At 35.0% G+C, this 23,044-nt stretch overlaps 2 protein-coding genes across 3 annotated transcripts in view; one reads left to right on the top strand and one right to left on the bottom strand.

Moving 5' to 3' along the window:
* LOC145278335 (monocarboxylate transporter 9-like) overlaps window positions 1-7,523 on the top strand; it is a 93,295-nt gene extending 85,772 nt beyond the window's left edge. For both annotated transcript variants that reach the window (XM_080130627.1, XM_080130626.1), the window contains exons 8-9: window positions 1,128-1,253; window positions 6,971-7,523. In XM_080130627.1, the coding sequence (XP_079986753.1) occupies window positions 1,128-1,253; window positions 6,971-7,098 (254 nt within the window). In that variant the 3' untranslated portion in view covers window positions 7,099-7,523. The remainder of the gene's footprint in view (window positions 1-1,127; window positions 1,254-6,970) is intronic.
* A 5,011-nt stretch (window positions 7,524-12,534) lies between these two features.
* LOC145278016 (monocarboxylate transporter 9-like) overlaps window positions 12,535-23,044 on the bottom strand; it is a 59,449-nt gene continuing 48,939 nt past the window's right edge. Inside the window, exons 7-9 of the mRNA XM_080130208.1 lie at window positions 19,158-19,427; window positions 17,455-17,580; window positions 12,535-12,809 (exon numbers count right to left, since the gene is read on the bottom strand). Coding sequence (XP_079986334.1) covers window positions 12,682-12,809; window positions 17,455-17,580; window positions 19,158-19,427 — 524 coding nt within the window. The 3' untranslated portion in view covers window positions 12,535-12,681. The remainder of the gene's footprint in view (window positions 12,810-17,454; window positions 17,581-19,157; window positions 19,428-23,044) is intronic.

Consider the following 23,044-nt stretch of genomic DNA (forward strand, 5'->3'; position numbering starts at 1 on the left):
GTTCTACACAAGTCCTGGGAGATGACTGGTTTGCAGTAGACAGAACAGTTTCCGGTGATTCATTGTTCTAGACTAGTCATGCTCTGGTAGAAAACTTTAGAGACCCCAAGTTTAGCTTACTCTAAAGTTGTAAACCATGTTTAGTTTCTGAACAGTTTCCGATGGTTAAGTGTTCTACACAAGTCCTGGAGGTGACTGGTTCACAGTAGACAGTTCTCGAGTTGGAATCCACAGAGCAAAAGATTCTTTCTGTGTTGACACGAAGAAAACATATGCGAAATTGCTACAGAAAGGTTTAATATTTATGGAGCAATTCTGGTTTCTGATTGGTTTGTAGCAGAACATAAATCAATTCGATTCGTCAGTTCCTAGCAGCATCGTTTATAAATAGAATCTCCCAAATGTGCGGGATCATACCCCATTATAATAAAAATATTGTAACAATATATATATATACATATATATATATATATATATATATATTAATATTATTAGTGCAGGGTGTCATGATTAATGCCAGTCGAGAGACTCGAACACCGGTAACAGAAGTCATGTCTGGCTTCATTAGCAAGGACCCGACCCACTAGGCTACCACAAACCGCGAGAGATACAGTTGAAGTTAAACATTTATTCTTATTAAATGCTTTTAGCGTCAGTCAGAGAGTGATCTAATCATTAAATGACGATAGTGTGAGAGAGAGAGAGAGAGAGAGAGAGAGCTATTAGTGATGGAAAAATTCTGGTACAATTACTGATTCCATTGCAGATTGCGTTTTTTTTTTAAGTCTCGAATCATTTAGCTTAAGAGATTTAGGTGCTAGTGCACTTACTGATCCGCGCTATTTTAAAAATTATATTTCCAAGTTTAATTAAAGTTTTATGATATGTTTTTTTTTTATTCAATTGTAAGGTTAAAGTATAGAATAGCTACAAAACACCCTCCCCTCCCCATGTTAAGAATGGCTTTTTAAATAATAACGTTATTATTTCAGCACGGATCAATAAGTGCACTAGTACCGAGATCTGTTATTAATTTTCGTTTTACCTGAAAACTCTAATTGTTAATTTTTTTCAAAGATTGTTTTGTTTCGGATTGAGTTCATTCTATTGATTTGTTACCTTTGCAGGTTTTGGGACTTCCCTTCGTCTTGTAATGATTGCAGCAATTCTGGGAATGAAAAAAATGTCTGAAGCATACAGTGTAATGACAATGTTAATTGGAGTTGGATTTACAGTGTATCCAATCATTAGTGGTACGTACCTTCAAGTTCTCTTTTATTGTCTATGCTTCTCCAATTGATCAATGTCACCATTCAGTTTCAAAAGACAATGGACACCCCTGTAAGGAAAGCTGCACATATAATTGTGAGACAATAGTTGCGCAATTTCTACCCACATCTTTCCTGGACCTGCACTGCTTGGATCCTATACCAAGGAGAGGCCCTAGACTGCCTGGAGATGGGGAGAGCACATACAGCACCTGGAATTCCCAAACGTTTCTTAATTTCGGTGATCTGACACACTGGTTCTCATTAGATCGCCAAAGTTAATCAACACTGAACCTGGTTAGTAGCAGATGTGACCAATTTAGGAATACCAGGCGCTGTAGGGAGGAGGACGTTTATACCTTCCTGCAATGATTACAACACCCTAACGTCGTAATTTCCCCAAATGGGTGTTATATATGCAACTGGGGACCACTTGTGAATTTCATGTTTCCATAAAATTTCCTCCTTTGTAGGAAGCCGGTTAGACCCCCTTTTATTTTAGTGTTGCAGTTTCATGCTTCTCCAATAGCTTTTTGTAAATTAGCACGTTCTCGCTAACAAACGTTTACTTAGCTTATGTAAGTACACAACAGTGAATAGCATTTTACCCAACCGATATGCATTTAGACATACAACATGTCATAGCATGTAGGGCAGCATGCCGTTATTACAAAGTAGAGCGATAAAATTGTCACCCTACAGAAAACAACACTACAGTTTTATTTTAAAACTTTTATTGAACAAATCAATTGAAGTCACTTGGTTATGTAGTAGAGCTGACATCTATTCAATGTAGCCGCCTTTAACCTCAATCACCATCTCAATATGGTTACAGAATTGGCAGCATGCCTTTTTCACAAATGCCAGTTAGCAATTACTCGGGGGATGGCAAAGATCAGGCTGGCTTTAGTGTTGTTGGAGGTCATGTTAATGATGTCTTCAACGTATGAACAAACGAAGTAGTCCAGCAAGTTTAGGTCGGGGAGGAGGGGGCAGTGAGAGAATGGTACAAAGTCTTATCACTCTTTCTGAAGCCAAGCCTGGGTCTCTTTGGACTTGTGGGCCAGGTCCTGCTCCCACATGCAGGGTATACCAGCGGTCACTGATTGCACCAGGGATCACCACGCTATTCAGCACATCCAGGTGCACTTTGATACTTCAAGCCGACTTCAAAGATGTGAGGTGGCATGATGTGGCCCTCACTAGAAACTACACCAAAGACCCGAACCATGGCCGGAAAGACGCGGGTCATTGACATGCTCACACAAGAGGACTTCCATGGGGGCTTCCAGAAGTTTTTAGAACGGTATAACAAGTGCATTGCAGCCGGAGGAGATTATTTCAAAGAAGACTAGAGTTTCATTTGTGTACTATCAATAAAACTGCCAAACAAAATAAGTCTGGAAACTTATTTAAGGCACATTGTATTTTACTCGAAATAATTATCTTCTCTAAAAATTTTAGGTCTGTTTTCAAAAGATCTTTACACACACACACACACACACACACACACACACACACACACATATATATATAGAGAGAGAGAGAAAGGAAGAGAGAGAGAGTAAGATCAGTAACTTTTTCTCTCCCTGCATTAATCTGTTACTTCCTCTTCTTTTCTATCTCTCTTTCTCTCCCCCCTCCCACACAGAAACAAGTTTGAATTTCCAAATTTTATTTTGCCCTTTTTTTACGAATGGCTTTTCTCCACAATTTTACATAATTTTCCATTTAATAATAATTATTTAAGTAAATGTGATAGCTAAGTAATTTTGGATTGAAAATTGTTTTCATGAAAATAATTTACATTTTTAATATTTTTTGAGTGATTTTTAACTCTTAAATTTATAAATAATTTATATAATTAAAAAATAAATTGGGTATAGTTTTCTTTTTTATCATTTCAATGAAAATTCAATTAATAGTTAATGAAAAACAAAACAATGTGCACCAAGAAAGTTACGTCCAGCAAAGCAATATTTACAGCGTCCATATATAAATCTATTTTAAATTTTTTGGGCTTTGAATTGCGTAATTTTTCAATTCGACAAGAAGATAAAACAAAGTACATTTTTAAAAGATTAGAATTAATTTATTGTGGATTATTAGCCTCATCTTTCTTAGTCGTTGTTTCACAACATGTCAGCCAACTATTCCTCTGGCCTTTGTCAAATGGTAACCACGACGGGATAGGAACTCTGAATTTCCTAACTGCAATTACTGCTTTACATAGTTGTTGTTTCATGACCATGGAAGATCAGATAAATAAATAAACGTGGATCAAATAAGATCAAAAAATCCAACCTTGTTCGCCCTTCAGTGCCTGTGACGCAGTTGATAAGGATGTTAAATCTCTATGATTCCAGGTGAGAATTGTCTGAAGATAGTGGTTTTAATCCTACCCAAAACCAGCCAGAGGCTTAATTGGCCAAAATGTGGTTAGACAGCAACAACTATGGAAGCCAGTAATTGCTGAGGGTGCAGTTAGTAGATTCGGACTTCCTATCCCGTCACGGTTACCACCTGACGAAGGCCAGAGGAATAGTTGGCCGAAACGTCATGGAAACGACAACTAAGAAAGATGAGGATAAAAGTCCGCAATAAATAAATTAATAAATAATACTCATCTCAATAATGAATTCCAATTAAATAATATATATGGAATAGATCTGTTTTGCATATACATTTAATGTAAAAGGATCCCAACTTCATAAGCCGTTCTAGCATTTTAGGGCTGCTAATCATGTTTCATTTCTTTTTCTATGGCTGATAAATTTGGTGTAGTTTTAAGTCAATGTTGAAAAAATCTTGTGAAATTAATTTCAATAATAAAAAATAAATATTACTGACAAAATATAATGATACTTAATCCTAAGTCAAGCCCCATCAAACCCTTAACCGAACCACTAATTCTACATCCGAATGGTAAGACCTCCTCTTAAAACACCACCTTAACCCTACCATTTACCCTTAGTCCAAATGTCAAGTACTCCCTAGAAAACTCTCTTAAAATTACGAATAATCCTAAGTCCGCGTGAATTATTAGTTTTCTGTTATTTTTTAGTTCAATATATATGATTAATAGTCATTCCAAAAATTAAAGTTGCTATTTTAAAAGTTACATACCGGCGAGAAATACACACTCGGGAACATATATGGAATCTTCGGGCCAAGATCAAAGTGTAGTACCTGTTCTTCAGATGCTACACTTCAATTTCTTGCTCTGTTAGTGGAGGAGAAATCCTCAATGACTGAGACAATATTGATTTTTGTTCCTTTTACTCATGTTAAAAAACGATCCCGGTGTCTAGCTCTGTCCCGTGGGAGGCAAAGTAAATAGGAACTTATATGAAATCTGATCTGAAAGTTTTAATAATAAAGAGATCATTCATCTATTATATATTATTCATTTCCCTAAACAATCATTTTTCCTTTATTAATATTAGATTCCCGAGACAGAAAGCGTTTATCTTTTTTGCCATATAAATAGCAAACAGGTTTCAGTCATTTTTCGTGTTGGCTTATTTGTTTCACTCATTGAACTCAATCTCGGAGTTTATATTACTGTACACATAGATTCGAAACAGTTGTCAAAAAACAAATATATAACAAATAAATGTTATCAAAGGCAAGATAAGTTACTTTTCTACCTAGATGGATAATTTTTTAGTATTTTTATTTAATGTGACGTTTATTAAGCTCGAAAAACATAAAGTGTTTACTGATGTATTGGAAAATTAAAAATGGTGGCGGACTCTCTTTTAAACACGGTAAGTTTGGAAAAATGAGTTAAAAATAAAAACTATATAAAATACTATTAAAAACCCACCGAATATATGTCAGCCTATGTCACGGGAATATATGTTGAGTGAGTTTCTAATAGTATTTTGTATATATATATTTTTTTTATTTTTAACTCATTTTTCTAAACAGAAAGTCATTTTTAATTTTCCAAAACACTAAAAACATATCCAGTTAGGTAAAAAAGTAACTTACCTTGCCTTTGATAACATTTATTTGTTATATATTTGTTTTTGTTTTTGTTTTTTGTTTTTTTTTTTACAACTTTTTCGAGTCTGAACCCCAATCTCGTTATTCTCGAAAAAATAAATATAATCTACTTGTCTCGGGAAAAAAGCTGCCCCTAACTTTGTCAACGGCTTTTAAATAATTTTTATTTAAATAATTCCTTTAAATTTAAATTACCAGCTACATTTTAAACTAATTGATCCGAGCATATACAGCTAATTTTTTATTATTCAGATCAATTGATCTTGTCGCAAGAAGGGAGACAACTCTACTACTTCAGCTTTGAATTACCTCCCTTGATCACTTTTAACCACGATTACTTTTCTGGGCGGAACGATAAAATTGTCGCCCTAAAGAAAACAAGATTGGAACTTTATTTTAAAACTTTTATTGAAAAAATCAATTCAGGTAACTTGATCATGTAGTAGAGCTGACATCTATCTAATGTAACCGCCTTCAGCCTCAATCAGAACTGGAAGCATGCCTTATCTACAAGCGCCAGCAGGAGCTCGGCAAATACTCGGCAACAATTAGGCAAGCTTTGATGTTGTGGGAGGTCATGTTGGTGATGTTCTCGACATATGACCAAACGATGTAGTCCAGTGGGTTCAGGTCGGAGGAGGAGGGGGACTAATGAGAGAAGGGTACAAATTCGTGTAGCACTCCTTCTGAAGACAAGTCTGGATCTTTTTGGATCAGTGGGTTAGCGCCGAGTCCTGCTGCCACACTCAGGTTTTACCAGCGGCCACCTGATTGCCTTGGATCGGTAGGGAGCATGAGTCGTACAGCGGCGCATCCCCAATCTCACTCATTAAATATTGTGTTACTTTCAGACATGATAGAAGGCTCCTATCGTTCTTGGATTTGTACACAACTGGTTTGCCACAAAAAAAAACAACAAAAAAAAAAACGGTTTTCATCAAACGGAAATGGAATCATGTTATTTTCTCTAGGGCTACAATTTTATTGTTCCACTCTGTAGTATTCTGTTTGTCCTTTCCTTAGTCTCTACCTCAATCTTTGAAAAAGACCAAATACAATTTGTAAAGGCCAAACTGCTTCAAAAGAACCAAATTTGTGAATGCTGGCTTTATAAAGGACAATTTAGCAAACCTGGACAAGAATATGAGTGTTACTCCCCTTTGATGTAGCCTGGTTTTTTAATACCATTATAATAATATATGATCTTTGTTGTAATAGTGTGAGAAACGAACTTGTAGTAATTTTAACATGTAGCGCTTCTTCCCCAAAGAAGGAAGTAAGTGAAATGTTACATATAAAAGGGAAGATTCGAAAGAAACAGGGCAAAAAAGAACATCGTTTACCAAAGGTAGCTGGGCTGAAAGAGTTAATTACAGATTGTGTTTTACAATGCGATTTTATTTTTCTTATTGAACTATGTAGCACAATATTACTTTTTGAGTATTTATTAGTATTTATTAATTTAACTGATTTATATCAGTTCCATATTTAACATATAATGGACACTATTTTATAGAAAGGTAATAAAATCAGATTTGCTGCATGTTATTAGTTTTCTGTCTAAAAAACAACTACTGCGCTTCTCTGAAAAATACTTGTTAGTTAAATATATATATCACATTTCTCATTCGTGGAATTTCCACGGGTCCTGCTAATAACTAAATAATCTTTTATTTTTATGTTCATTTCAGGAATTGTTTACGATGCGACGCATTCTTTTCCAGTAATCTTCTACATGGATTTTGCTTTGGCCTTCTTAGGCACCATTTTATCATGTGGAACCATCTATGCCCAAAAAACGGGAAAATTTGTCAAATAGTCAGCAACAGAATTGGGTTACTTGTTTCCGCGGCTTTGGACATTTCACAAGATGTTAACACTTGGACAAAGAAGCAAAATGATAGAATTTCAAGTCGTAATCTTATTATCATCGTCAACATTGCAGAAAATGCAGCCAAAGATTCGCAATTAAGGACCTATTTCATAAATGCATTATTGACTATCTATCTATCTATCTATCGATCTATCGATCTATCTATCTATCTATCTATCTATCTATCTATCTATCGATCTATCTATCTATCTATCTATCTATCGATCTATCTATCTGTATATATATATCTACATATATAGAGAACGAGATTTACACATGCGTACATATAATTTTATTTGTGTATTTTGACATCGTATCTCTCTACCGTCTTTCCTCGGATATATATGTATACACACACACACACACACGCGCGCGCGCGCGCATATATATATATATATATATATATATATATATATATATATATATATATATATATATATATATATATATATATATATACAAGGTGACCCAAAAACGGGCCCCAACTCTAATTAGGCCCTGTTTCTTAGTGTTTTGTCTAAATGAAATGAAACTTTGGTCATAACTATTTTATTATATTCAAAACATCACATCAAAACACTAGGGTCTTTGGCCTTTTTTCCTCCGTTCTACAGCATATGTTCTAGATGGCTTCCATTTAGCTTTTGTTTTTTTGGGGGGATCACCCTGTATATATATATATATATATATATATATATATATATATATATATATATATATATACGTCTGTGTGTGTATAATGTATATGTATATATATATATATATATGTATATATATATATGTATAATATATATATATATATATGTCTGTGTGTGTATAATATATATGGAGATATATATATGTATAATATATATGTATGTATATATATATATATATATGTATAATATATATGTGTATATATATGTATAATATGTATATATATGTATAATATATATGTATAATATATATGTATATATATATGCATAATATATATGTATAATATATATGTATATATATATGTATAATATATATGTATATATATATGTATAATATGTATGTATATATATGCATATATATATATGTATATATATGTATATGTATAAATATATGTATGTATATATATGTATGTATAATGTATATGTATATATATATGTATAATATATATGTATGTATATATATATGTATAATATATATGTGTATATATATGTATATATATGTATAATATATATGAATATATATATGCATATATATATGTATAATATATATGTGTATAATATATATGTATGTATATATATGCATAATAATATATATATGTATAATATATATGTGTATATATATGTATAATATAAATATAAATATATATATTTATAAATGTATAATATATATGTATGCATATATGTATATATATGTATAATATATATATGTATAATATATATGTATAATATATATATGTATAATATATATATGTATATATATAGTATAATATATATATGTACAATATATATATATGTATAATATATATATGTATAATATATATGTATAATATACATGTATATATATATGTATAATATATATGTATATATATTTATATATATATATATGTATAATATATATGTAGATATATTTATATATATGTATAATATATATGTATATATATATGTATAATATATATGTATAATATATATGTATATATATGTATGTATAATATATATGTATATATATATGTATAATATATATATGTATATATACGTGTATAATATATATGTATATATATATATTTATGTGTGTTATATATATGTATATATATATATATATGTATATATGTATATGTGTATATAAAAGCACATCTTATTTTTCTTTTATTAATATTATTGGAATTTTCCCCTTTTCTTTTCTTTGTACATATATGTGAATTATTCCATGGATTTCGGCCTTTTGGATTATTTTGGACCATCTTCCAATTACGTGATTTCCTTGGATTTTACTTGTGCAAATGGACACTCAATTACCTTTTTTGGAGTTATATTTTTGGATTTTACCGTCATTGGATTATTTACCTTTCACCAGACTATCCATTCACGTGTAATCACCTTTTTCTTCACCGTATTCCCTCTGCTTCACCTTTTGTTATCAAGTAAGATCTTTGACTTGTTGTTTCATCAAATATTTTTGTATGCAAAATCCGATCCCGCATTTTGCTAATTCCTACCTTCTTATAAGAAGGAAAGTATCTCTTCGAACTTCTGCGGATTAAGGACTATCCACTTATGAAGTGTTTCCTTTTCAGATTAAATATGTTTTTAATTCTTTTTCAAAGTGTTTTTTTACATTTTTTTATTAAAAGTTTACTCTTATATCTGTATATATATATATATATATATATATATATATATATATATATATATATGTATATATATGTGTGTATATATATATATGTATATATATTTAAATAAGGGAGTAGTCACCAACAATGTGTATTTTTTAACATTATTTTACTATTCCGTGTCTTGGTTTTTCATTGAGAATTATGTTTGGATCATTGTAATAATATTTTTAAGTCATTGAAATCGTTTTTACGCGCGTTTCAGACGTTCTGTGATGCGTCCTCGTCAGCAATTATTTTCAAATGTGTTGGAGATTTAAAAATAGCGATTTTCGTAGTTAATTTGAAGTTTTTCCAAGGGGTGGAGGCTTGTAAGTGTTTATTATTGATTGGCATGCTCAATTTTTATTGCTCTTTTATTGGGCTTGTGAGGGAGACCGTTGGCCTGGCTGTAGTCGCTATCTCTTTCTCCTAATGTTTTTTTTCTTTTCCTTTAGGGTGAGGTAGGGTGTGTGTGTGTGTGTGTGTGTGTGTGTGTGTGTGTGTGTGTGTGTGTGTGTGTGTGTGTGTGTGTGTGTGTGTGTGTATGCGTGTGTGTGTTTGCTTTTATTGGTTTGGGAATGTGTATATTGTTTTATAGTATTTTGGGGTTATTTGCTTCCTTAGGAAGGCGGCTGTGATCCGAGGTCGTTACTAATGTGTATGTGTGGGGAGGGGGGGATAACTCTTCTGAAATAAGGGTAGGGGTGCTTTCATTCTATTTTGATATTTATTTTTTAGATTCTTGGATTTCAGTATTGTGATTTTTCGTTTTAGTCTTTTCGGGTATTCCTTATATTGTGTTTGTTTAGAAAGAGGGGTGTATTTAAAATAGGGGATTTTTTAATGTTTCTATTTATTTGTCTCCCCATGTGGGTATGGCCAGACCCAGGATCGGTTCCTAGTGTGGGGAAGATTTTGTTCCCCAGAGGGGGGGGGGGCATTGGAGGGGGTATACGTATGGGAGGGGGATGATAGAAGGGATGATAGTTGTTTCAGTCATGAGGGGGTTCTCCTCCACTGACTGAGGAGGGAGCGAGGTGTTGGAACAGATATTATACTATGGTTCTAGGTGTTTCCTAGTGTTGTTGGTTTCGAGGTTAAGTAGGGTTGGTGTTGTTCAGTGTGTTGTATTAGAGATAGGGGTGTTATGTCTGTGTGTGGTTGTATGCGCGCACGTGTGTGTGTTTTAATGTGTCGATTCTGATTTATGTGTGGGTGTGTATATGTATATGTGTATGGGTGTGCATGCGAGTGTACCTTGCATTTCATGTTTTTATTATTGTCCGTAACTTGATGTCTACACTGTTTTCCGAAACGATCGTACAAATAATTGATTTTGTTGTTGTTCCTTCTTATGAAACGGATTTTTAATTGAATTATAATTTGATTTTTAAATTATCAATCACATTACTAAATATGAAATTAGCTCTAGGATATTTACCTATCGAGCTTATTATATATCTAAATTACAACGAGCATTTTTTCTTTCCTGTATTTTAATTAAACTAGTAATTTCACTATTACATTAAAATACACTCTGCTCTTTAGACTATTGTTCTAATCTCCTTTAAATTATATATATATATATATATATATATATATATATATATATATATATATATATATATATATATATATATATGCGTTGTTTTGCATCCAAAAACCTATAAATGTAAATAGTTCCTTGTTTGAATGTAAATGGATTTTATTCTTATATAAAAAATGATCCTCGTTTTCTCAATGTTTCATTGATTTGTTTGAAAAATGTATAATTTCTTTTCATTTTGTCAGAATGAGCATTTTGGTATTTTATTTCTCGCGTTCGTGCTTATATGTATATATAAGTGAATGTAAACCACCATTGTACTGCGTGTGCAGTAGTGGTTCCTAGATCAAACGCTTTGTTGATATCGTGAGCTGTTTCAGCAACTTTTCGGCCTAGCTTGAATTGAAACAGAAAGTTGTGCAAATTTGCTTTTTTTCCATTTTGAATTCAACGTTTTGAAAAGAAGACATAATTGTTTCAAAACGATTGTAATTTAAACGATTAGATAGAGTGACAAACGGTCTTTAAAATTATATATAATGTAAAGGTATTATAACAAAAACTTATTTGAAAATACATCACTTGAAATTAAAATTTAAAATTCTGCAAGAACTTTTTTCTTAACCTAATATCTATGAGGGGCGTGCAATAAGTAATGCCCCTAACCCACATCCCATAGTAGTAGAGCAACGAAACTTGGCACAGTTATTAGTCTTTCTCTACATAGGAATCACCCAGAGTTATGCATTTCTCCCATCGTTTGATGCAACTCTAGTGACCGTTTTTGTAGAACACCCCAGGTTGGTCCTCCAACCACGACGTGACTTCAGAAAGCAAGGCTGCATCATCTGGGAAACGCTTTCCTTTCAAAAAACAACTTCATGGCTGGGAAGAAGTGAAAGTCAGAGGGTGCAAACTCAGGAGAGTAGGGGGGATGGGGCAGGATGTCATAACCACATGCTCGTGCTTCTGATCTGGCGACATGCGAGTTGTGAACCGGGGCATTGTCCTGCAGGAGGAGGGTATCTTTGCTGATCTTGCCCCACCTCTTGATTTTGATAGCTTCCCTTAATTTCCTTAAAAGTGAAGCATAATAGACTCCTGTAATTGTGGTACCCTTTGCCAGGAAATCTGTCATCACTACTCCGTCCCGGTTCCAGAAGACTGTGAGCATGACCTTGCCAGCGGAGGGCTGCACCCTTGCCTTCTTTGAAGGCATTATCACCATAAGTTTCTTTCATTTCATCAAAAGTCTCCTGTGGTGTGCGTCCTTTCAAATACAAAACCCGGATTACTGCTCGACATTTAACAGGCCCCATTTCACACCTGACTCAGTTCAAACACCTGTAAAACAGAAACCACAATTAGTTCAGAGCTGTAATTTGCCACATAACCCGTAGAGATATAAATCATTGTACATGCAAAATTTTAGCTAGATCAGACGTATATATGTTTCTTGGCTTCTAAAACTTAAAATTCAGATAGTTAATAGTTTTAATGTGAATAAATTTTATTGTGATATATAAAAATTGTCGATGCATTTTCTCTTTCCATTTTAACGAAAAGAACATTTTGGTATTATTTTATTTCTGATGACCATGTTTGTTGGCTAGAAAGGAAATAATCAGTTATTTTCACGTTAGTTGTAAAATTTTCCTTTCCTTTGTGCATATACGAGTCCAAATGATAAGAGGATTCCCACGGAAACAAACGCTGCATCCAGATTGAAGACGAACGCAAACGATCGTGTCATGTCGTATACAATTCCTGAAATGAACGAAATCAATTAGATTTTTCATAAAATAATTAACCATAATAATTAGTTTCCTATTAATGTGATTTGTTTACCTCAATTCATACTGAGTAATAAGCAATGATGTAATATACTTAACGGCGCAAATTAGAGGTGGAAAAATAAATAACAAATAACTGTTACAATACGCAAGAAAAAACTTTTCTATCGCTCTGTATTTATTTTTTAGTCTTCTGAAAGTGTTTAAAAGTTTATTTCAATATAAGATATTCTATTTTTGGAGGTAGTAACAATATGGCATGAATGACTTATGCATATAATTGTTAATTTATACCTAAATAATTTTTTCTTTTTACTTGAGATTCACCACTTATTAAGGTCCGCAGGTAACTCGAGGATAAGGATTAATGAATGTAAGGTGGTAGTTTAGTAATCGTTAATAGTGTAAATTGGGTAGAATTTGATTATTTATGAGGACGGCTCAACAAGAACTTGCTTACATTGGATTTGAAGGCTACTATTTTTTATTAAACAGTGAATTGGCCTTTTGGTCAAGATCACAGTGTAGTATCTGTTCCGGCAGATACTGCAAGCAAAGACCAGATGTGGGGGCCACCCCACATACCTGACCTTTAACCAGCTCCCATTTCCCACCTCTCGGGAGCTGGTCCCCTTTTTCCCTTCCCCCTCCCTTCACTCCTCACATTAAAAATTGGCCTTGTGCCTAATTTGCTCGGTGGGGGAGCAAATAAATACCATCTGTTCCGGCAGATACTGCAAGCAAAGACCATATGTGGGGGAAACCCCACATATAAGACCTTGGTCAATGTAGGGGCAACCCTTCATACCAATTGTCACTATCCAGCTCCCATTCCCCACCCATCGGGAGCTGGCCCCCTTTTCCCTCCCCCTCCCTCTCTCTCCACATTAAAAAACGGCCTTGTGCCTAATTTGCTCAGTGGGGAAGCAAATAAATACAATCTGTTCCGGCAGATACTGCAAGCAAAGACCATATATGGGGACGACCTCACATATAAGACCTTGGTCAATGTAGGGGCAACCCTTCATATCAATTGTCACTATCCAGCTCCCATACTCCCCGGGGAGCTGGTCCCCATTTCCCCTTCACTCCTCACTTTAAAAATCGGCCTTGTGTCTAATTTGCTCGGTGGGGGAGCAAATAAATATCTCAAAGTGTAGTATCTGTTCTTCAGATGCTGCAATTTCTTGTTCTCTGTTAGTGGAGGAGAAATCCTTCATGACTGAGACAATTTTTATTTTTGTTCCTTTTCTCCACGTTAAAAAAACGACCCTGGTGTCTAACAGTAAAATAGTTAAAAATACTTACCTTATCACTAACCCTAAGTTCGACTGACAAGTTCACCTTCGGACTAAGGGTTATTAATAGTGTAAGACATTTTGGCTAACCTTTAAGTCTAAAATTAGCAATAATCTCCAAATAAATAAACGACTATTTTTTCACTTGTGCTTGCCCAAGTTAAAGTTGCGATAGCATACACAGAGATAAATTAACGATAAATTGCAACATTTTAAAACTATGAAGATTGATAGAGAAATTGAATATTGTTATGCTTGCTAAAAGTTATTTGCCATAATTTTTCGATTTTTCAGCTGTTAAGTATACTACATGATTGCCGATTAATGATTTCTCCTGAAATTACATGATAATTTACATGAAATAAATTTGAGTAAATATTGGTGTCAAAACCAATTTAAAATTCATTAAAAAAATCTTCAGTATTTATTATTATCACCGTTTCATCATCAAATGTAAAAAGTTGATCTTTAAATGAAATATATAAACCTCAAATTAAAACATCTGCAATATAATTTTAAAAAGCTCAACTTCCAATCAAGAAAACTAGATATTAAATTCCAAACTTCAAACTAATAACATTGACTTCAAGGCACTTTGTGTCCTTAAAAGTTTATGATTAGACTTCATATAGTGCATAACCACCGCCTGAGCGTGGTAAAGAGTCGCACCGTTCACAATATAATCCTGTTAAGTGCGTTGGTATAGTGAGAACAAGGGCGATGTAGGGGAGTCGAGCCTTGATAAAAATAATACTTTTGTCTTTTTACGGTAAGTTGTAGTTTCTGTGACGTCGATCATCGACAATCGGATAATTCGTCAGAGAAAACGTAACAGTGTTGATGAAGATCATCTAAAGTGACAACCTAAAAGTTTATTGGTTTAATTAATGAAGAACACCAGGCTGCTCTCCTTTCATCACAATCGCTCTGATTCCCACGACGCCCCAATTGAAACGACTGGTTCTGGTCTTGAGAAAATCCCATGTCTTGACAAGCTTCTGGGAGTAACCTTTACTCCTGATCTGAAATGGAACACATACATCAAATCTGTTGCCAAGATCGCTGGAAAAATGATTGGATTACTCTGCTGTTCCAGCAGGTATTTCACTGTCGATGCAATCCTCTATCTGTATAAACGCCAGGTTTGCTATAAAATCGAATTCTGTTGCCACATCTGGGCAGAAGTTGCTTAGCGCGCCCTATCCAGCCTTGATGGAGTTCAAAACCGTGTTTGAAACCTAGTAGATGATGTCCTTTTCTCTTCCCTGCAACCTCTTTCCCACAAAAGAGACACCGCGAGCCTGTCTTTGCTCTATTGCTATTTTCATGGCAAGTGCTCGACTGAACTCCAATCTATGGTTCTCCCTTGCTAAACTTTCACAAAAACACTCGATTAGTTACAACCAATATATATGATTTCTCCCACTCTCTATCTGTGCCTAAATCTAAATGCAGATTCCATGAACAAAGTTTCTTTACAAGAACTGCTCGCCTTCAGAATACTGTTCCACTGGTCTGCTTCCCGGTTGAATACAACATGGTAGCTTTCAAATCCAATGTAAAATGGTTGGATCATTCTACCGCTCCAGAATGTATTTCACTCCTGATGCAATCCTATACCATTATAAGAGACAAATATGACATAAGTTAGAATGCTGCGCAGAGTACCCTTTCATGTTTTGATAGACTACAAAACCGACTGCAACATCTAGTGGGCAACGCCTTTTCTCTTCTATCTCTTTACTTCAGAAGAGACTTTGCTAGTCTTTCTCTGCTCTATCGTTATTTTCATAGCAAGTGTTGGATTGAAGATCAATTTATCGTCCTTCACTGTAAAATATCAACTTCAATCAACAAAAATTTGTCTCACAACAACCTCAGTCAATAGCTTCCCTTTTTCTAAACTTAGTCGGGCCCACCTACGGCGAAAATGAGATTGTTCAAGGGCTATAAAAAGACGATGGCAGAGACAGTCAGAAATCCACTGCCTCATTCTGGCCTGTGGGCTAAGATCAAAGTGTAGAATCTAATGATTTAGGATTCTTAAGTAGGATTCTAAAGTAAATGTGGTATTATGGTGATTGAGGATTTTAGCTAGGAAAATCTTAAACAAATATTAGTTACAGTGACAAGGATGACCATAGACTTTCCTCCTCACACTTTTGAATGGCTTTATTTCATTACTTGTAAAATTATGCAAATAAATACATTTTTCAAAGTGTAGTATCTGTTCTGATACTACACTAAGTTTAGTCAGTAAAAGAAAAACCTTTTTAAACTAAGGTAGGTTTAAATTTGTACCCTAATCCAGAATTCCCCATTTTTGGGAGATGAATATTCTCCCACTTTAAAAATGGCATTGTGTCACATTTTGCCTCTCATGGGGAAGCAAATAAATAGGGTAAATGCCGAGGTTGTTCTAGTAGCGTGTCGGGTCGTATCCACGGAATTGTTCACATCATGTTGGGTCGTGTCAACGGAGTTGTTCAAGATCATTTCAGTTTGCCATTTTTTCAGGATTGTGTTGCGTCTTATCGAAAGAATTGTTCAGAACAGTGCCAGATCATATCAACTGAAGTGTTGGGTGGTATTAACGGTATTGATCATGTTGACTTGACGTCGTACTGCCCTGTGCGATAGTAATACATTTTCTTCTTTTTGTTTCCTTTGGGTTGGCTCCGTCTCTCTTCTTTTGCCAATCTTGAAAGCTATTTCAACGATTATAGCCTTTTGATGCAAAGCTTATACCAGTGTTTGGTGGCAGTGATTCTGGACAATTAATAGTGGAATGGTTGGAGAAGGCTGAGCTTGATGATGTGCTGGAATCATATTGTTGCATTACAATAGAAAACCAAAACCATTTCTTTACGAACAGACTCTACATGTGTATATCAGTGGATAACTGATACCTTATCTGGACAAACAAAAATGCACACTAAAACACTTGCTGAAATGTTAACTAGGTGTCGTCTCCTTATGCTCCAAGAGTTGGCCTTAGAATGTGCACTGAAGACTGATATGACGCTTGTTAAGTTTCATGATAACCGCATTGATCAACTTACACGAGTATTGCAGCGATAGTTAAATCTAATCCGTAAGATTTTTCGAACTAATTAATTGATAACATTTATTGGTTAAAATTTAGAAATATTGGAGTCATTCATAAGATACTATTACTCTCAGACTCACTAGTTCATAAAAAAGGGAGTGGCTTGTACTAATGCCTATAAATTAACAAAACCTGACAACTGTATAGGTTAGTAGCCTCATAGACAAGTTATTGAAGACAGGAGAGATCAAATATGGTTTTTAAATACATACCACTTATAACAGGATTGACAGTAAATCCAATTCCAAGAATTATCGACATGATGCTGTAACCTGCAGACATTTTCTCAATCCCTAAAACTGAAGCAGTCATTACTATACGAAGTGTTACTCCAGAACCTGCAATACATAAACGTATACAAACGCATTAGTTATAACTTCTAAATTGTTTTCTAGTCTGCCGATTTGTTCATTTATTGGTGGTAAAGAGTCCTTTTTCTTAACACTGGTATGATGTCCTTTTAGTTTTTAATTTTGTTATAATTTTATTAAATGAACTAAGGCTCACTAAAAAACTGTTTCTCTGAAATCTTTTATTTATTGTTTGCTTGGTCAAATTTTCGATTTTGATGCACAGTGAATTAATTGGCATGTCCCACAATTTAAAATTATTCATTCTGTCAGCGCCGAATAAATTTTAGGTATTCTTTAATATGAACGGCTTTAGTTTTAACAGTTTTCCTTGAAAGGTTATACTCGTTATAAGTTTTCCTTCAAGCTTGATTTCTGTTGTCACAGACCTATTTATTTGATTATATCCTCGCAAGGTTAGTTTTCTTACCCCTTTTTTTTTCCAAGTGTGCTCACATATTTATTAAGGTTTATTTACTTAATTTGTCAGATTTCTTGTATATTACGTTACTAGCAAGGATACTCGAAGTTTTCCGAGATTGAATGAGGATCAAAGAATGTTTCACACTCCCATACTTTTATTATCATTGAAAGCGGGGAAATCGACCATTTTTCAGTCAAATCGATGAATTGCCTTCTCTAGTCAGAAATCTGGTGTACAGGAAAGAAGCTTCACATGCCTTTCTGCAGGGACTTAGTCTACAATATACTGTAGTCTACATTGTACTGTAAAGAACCTATTGTTGATTTTATACACCGGACCCTTCTCCTTGTGCGATGATAAACCTCCTCAAATACACTTATGATGTTAGGTTGTTTAAGGGTGTTAACTTTAGTCAAAGTCAGAGTATTTATTCATTAATAGGATTTTGTCGATCACTGATTCCGATACAGAACTTATCTATAACCACTACCAGATACACAAAGTAAAAATCGATCCTGCTGCTGCTCGACATTTTTGATAGCGTCGTTTTATGGTAAGGGGCAGCAAAACATGGAACTGGACGCGTATTACTTTATCAAAACAATACGCGCGTTCTATGACGTTTCTGAATTTTTTGGAGATGAGGATTAGTTATTCGTATTATTTGGACTTCTAGGACTACTGTTTTCATCTTGAGTGCTATTTTCACAACGTTTCCGTCGATGTTACCTCCAACCTCTTTCTGGTGTATCTTGTTAAACTCAGGAATGTTTCCGTTGAACTTGGAAATTTAGTCTGTAAGGACCTGTGGTGCAGTGGTGAGAATACTTGGAAAAATCAGTTGTAAAAAGTGATATTCTCCTTAAGGTTGAAACTTTAATCTTCAATGTGGGTGATCAAAAAAATACAATTGCAAATTACTGACGGAACAAGATCACACTACCGTCGTGAGGTAAGTAAAGGGTTCCGCTCGAAATTCCGCCTAAATTCCCGAGTTCGGCAAAAACATTCCCAAGTTCGACAAGATACACCTGAAGAAGGTCGGAGGCTATATCGACCGAAACGTTGTGAAAATCACACTCAAGATGAGAACAGATGAGTCCACATGCGTACTTTATTGAAAGTATAAACTGATACTTACAAAAGCCCACAGAAACTATTCCAGCATCTAAAATGATTGTCCCAAAAGTTTGACAATAGGGAATAAACGCAATACTCAAAGACATGATGCATAAAGTCGCACAAAACAGGTAACTGTTTGGTATGTGCAAAATATCAATAAGAATCCCTGTAATAATTTGACTTGCAGTAGACATGGCACCAAGCACTGAAACGACCAGAGCACCTTGTTGTCTGTTTAGTCCAACGCTTTCCGCATACGATGGATAGTATATGAACAACGAATCGCCAACTGATAATGAAAGAAAGAAAAAATGTCATTTAAACGTGAAAAATTGTTTTGGCAAAAGTTTTTTTATAACTTGCAGGTTACATATTTATTTTCAATAATAATTGAACATTTTTCAAGAAAAATTTAGCCAACGGCTAAAAATGAAGAGAACACAGTCATTAAAAACTATTGCTGACTAATCTTACTTAGCTTGTGCTCACTTTCAATCTACTCTAACCACAATAGTGCATTTATACGATATATCCATCAGGGAATAATCCTTCATCAATCACAAACAAAAAAAAATCATCATACCATAATAACCTATTTAAAACATATTTTTTACAATATGCAACAGGTGTTTAGGAGCATAAAAATTTTATATACAATAATAAAATATTTACAAGAAACAAAAGGAACATTACTAAACTGTAGCAGATATGCGGATTTGCCAGTCGAAAAGATGATGCAGATTCAAACGCTTTATTATCAAACACCTCTTACAAATACGTCAAAAGGAAACTAGCATCTCTGGAAAATTATACGATCTGTCATCTTATTGGGGACGGGAATGGGCATTAAAAAATGGGATAAACTAAAAACGGAGCATAATGATTATTATCACGCGCTAGCTATGTTATGAAATTAAATGCCTAAAAATGGGCCTTAAACTGAACTTAAAATTGGCCTACACTTGACTTAGAGAAACGCGTCAAGGCTGGTGTTTGTTCTTGTGTCCCCAAATCTTTTTGCCTAAAGCACGTCCAACTACCACCCAAGATTTGTACTATTTACGTGACAAACACACGCAACAGACACTCACCTTTTAGCAAAGTTAGATGAAAAGAAGTCCTACTCTCTCGGCCCTAATACAAACCTTTCAATGTTAACAGAAGACTCGTATAAGGTCGAGAGGAGCAAAGTCCTCAAATCCGTAGACCACATGAATGTTTCAAATCATTCTTTTCTTTATCCCAGAGCCCAATTGCTATAAAAATTGAGGGATTGAAGCATTGATTGAAAGACGACACTTTCAGTATGTTAAAAATGTGACCTGAAAACTCAAAACAATGTGACAATAGACGAAAGTTTGACAGAAGGTTTTATCTTCCTCGCCACAGTGTTAACAAATACAGTAGAACCCTGGGATACGGCATTAAAAAATCAGTAACAAAATACAGTACAATATATAATACACATGTATGTTATCAAATAACATTATAAATAACACCGTAACACAGAGTAAATACTGTAACCAGGGTCCAGAAAACCATTGTATTTCACATCGTAACCTGAAAAAATTGTATGCTAGAGTCACCATTTCCCGGAATTCTACTGTAGGTGAATTCGCCAAGTCAGCTGAGTGAAATCTCTTACTAGCTCAGAGTGAATCACGAATTACCAGATGCCTTGTCATTAGTGAGACGTCCCAATATGGGCGCCCAAAATCGACTGAACGAAGCTTCCCCCTCGTCAAAGCGAGCCCCTCAATTTTATTGGTCCCCTTACTAACATTCTATATAATGCCTTTCAAGACAACAGCAGGGGGTCGGAGAGTTTTTCTTTTATCTTAAGAAGGTACTTCAATGCATGATGACACTTGTGATGGAAAGAGCACTCGCCTCGGGCAACCTGTGTGCCTCCCCCACTCGCACAAGTGCATACTTCTCAAAGCTTAGTGTCGTCTTCTCAGAAGCCATCATTTCTCCCAACTTGTGTACACATTCAGTTTAAGTAATAGAAGCGTGTGTAGACGGATCTTCACATTCAGCATACCATCCAGCCTCAGAATGATAAATGTAATAGATATCGTGACCAACTATAGAGGCCTTTCCAAGCCACAAGGACTGAAAAAGAGGCTGCTGCAAATATGACAGTATATCTGACAGGAGAGAAAGAATTGAAAGACAGTATAAAAATGTTGGATGTATATGCGATATGCACACCTCTACTCTCCCCTTTAACAAAAGGTTTCCGCTGATCCACAGACTAGTTGCGGCTTGCACCACTTTTAAAACCTCCTACCAATTTTTGTCTAGCTGAAGGTCTGGAGCAAGCCAAACTTCGAGTATCTTGCAAGATCGGTTGCTCCAACCAAAGGATTCCTGAAGGTAAACTCCCATCCAACCACCGATGCACAATCTAGAAGATTTGTCACTTTTGATTTTGGCCTCTATTACCGTCTCATACAATCTGATTACTGTGCCGAAGATACTAATGTCGACATTACTTATTACAAGCACTGTTACATCGTCAAAATAGGTGGGGTACTTTACCGTGGAGGAAGCACTCGACAAATTGATATAGCATAGGACCGGATTCAACCTTAGTCTGCGAAAGAAAGGTTCCAATGCAAGCACATGAAACATCGGTGATAAAGGGCAACCTTGAAGAATTGGAATAAGCTAAAAGACTTCAACCTCTTTCATTTACTTCTACTATCATCGCAGGATTTGCATAAAGGAGGTGAGTCAATGCGCGGAATTAGAGGATAAAACTGATCGCTGATAAAACAGCCCCCAAGTACTGATGGTCCATCTTATAGAAGGCTTTGGACTAATCTAAATTGATCATTGTGCCTCAGAGTCGACTTTTTCTATCATCAAGCGTATTGCACGCAAATTATCCTGAACTGTACGATCCTTCACAGCACAAGTTTACTCGGAGATAATCAGGCCAGCCAGGACAAACTGCTGATGATTAGCAAGACTGAGTTAAGCATTGAGCATTAAGGGCCAATAGTTATTTATACCCACCACCTTTGTTTTTGCATAATAGCTGCATGGTGAAGTGCTTGGGGATTGAGCCATTACTAGACGATGAGTTAAATAAAACTGTCAGATGCCTGACATTTTCAAATACACTTCGAAAGGTAGATCATCGGACATCGGAGATTTGTTAAGGCGGATCCGCTAGTATATCTGAAAAAATTGACCTCATCCTGTCTGCTCATCCTTCGGCTATCATTCACATTTGTGGTGACTTAAATGTCCATAATGTGGAATGGCTGACCCACTCAAATAAGACAGATGATGAGAGGAGGTTCTGTCATGATTTTGCCATTGCCTATGACCTCACTCAGATTATTCATGAACCCACCCGTGTACCCAATAATACTGGTCAGTATGCAAGCTTTCTAGACCTTTTTCTCACAACTTCCCCTGAGCTATTTTTATGTTCCGTTCTATCTCCCCTGGGATCCTCCGATCACACAGTTGTATCAGTTAAGATAAAAATAAAATACAATAAGTCTTCAGATGTGCCTCTCCACCGTACTGTATATCGATACTCTATGGCTGACTGGGATAGCCTCCGTACATTCATATCTGATCTACCTCTGCATTCCATGTTTAAAAAGGATGTATCCTCTATAATATCAGACCTGACCGAATGGTTAATTGTAGGCATAGACGAATTCATACCATCCAAAAAATTCCAACAAAAACCTAACAGCCAGCCATGGATCTCCCCAGAATGTGCTGCTGCCATTGCGCACAGAAATCACTTTTTCTATTGCTTCCAACGTAATAGATGTACTGAGACTAAAGCTGCCTTCAGGACTGCCAGCAACCACTGTAAAAGAGTAATAAAAAATGCAAGAGAACTATATGCTCAGTCTGTCAAATCGAAAGTAGCTG

This window comes from Euprymna scolopes, chromosome 6 (assembly GCF_053919585.1).
Source record: "Euprymna scolopes isolate OS-2025 chromosome 6, ASM5391958v1, whole genome shotgun sequence".
NCBI classification, from domain to species: Eukaryota; Metazoa; Mollusca; class Cephalopoda; order Sepiida; family Sepiolidae; genus Euprymna; species Euprymna scolopes.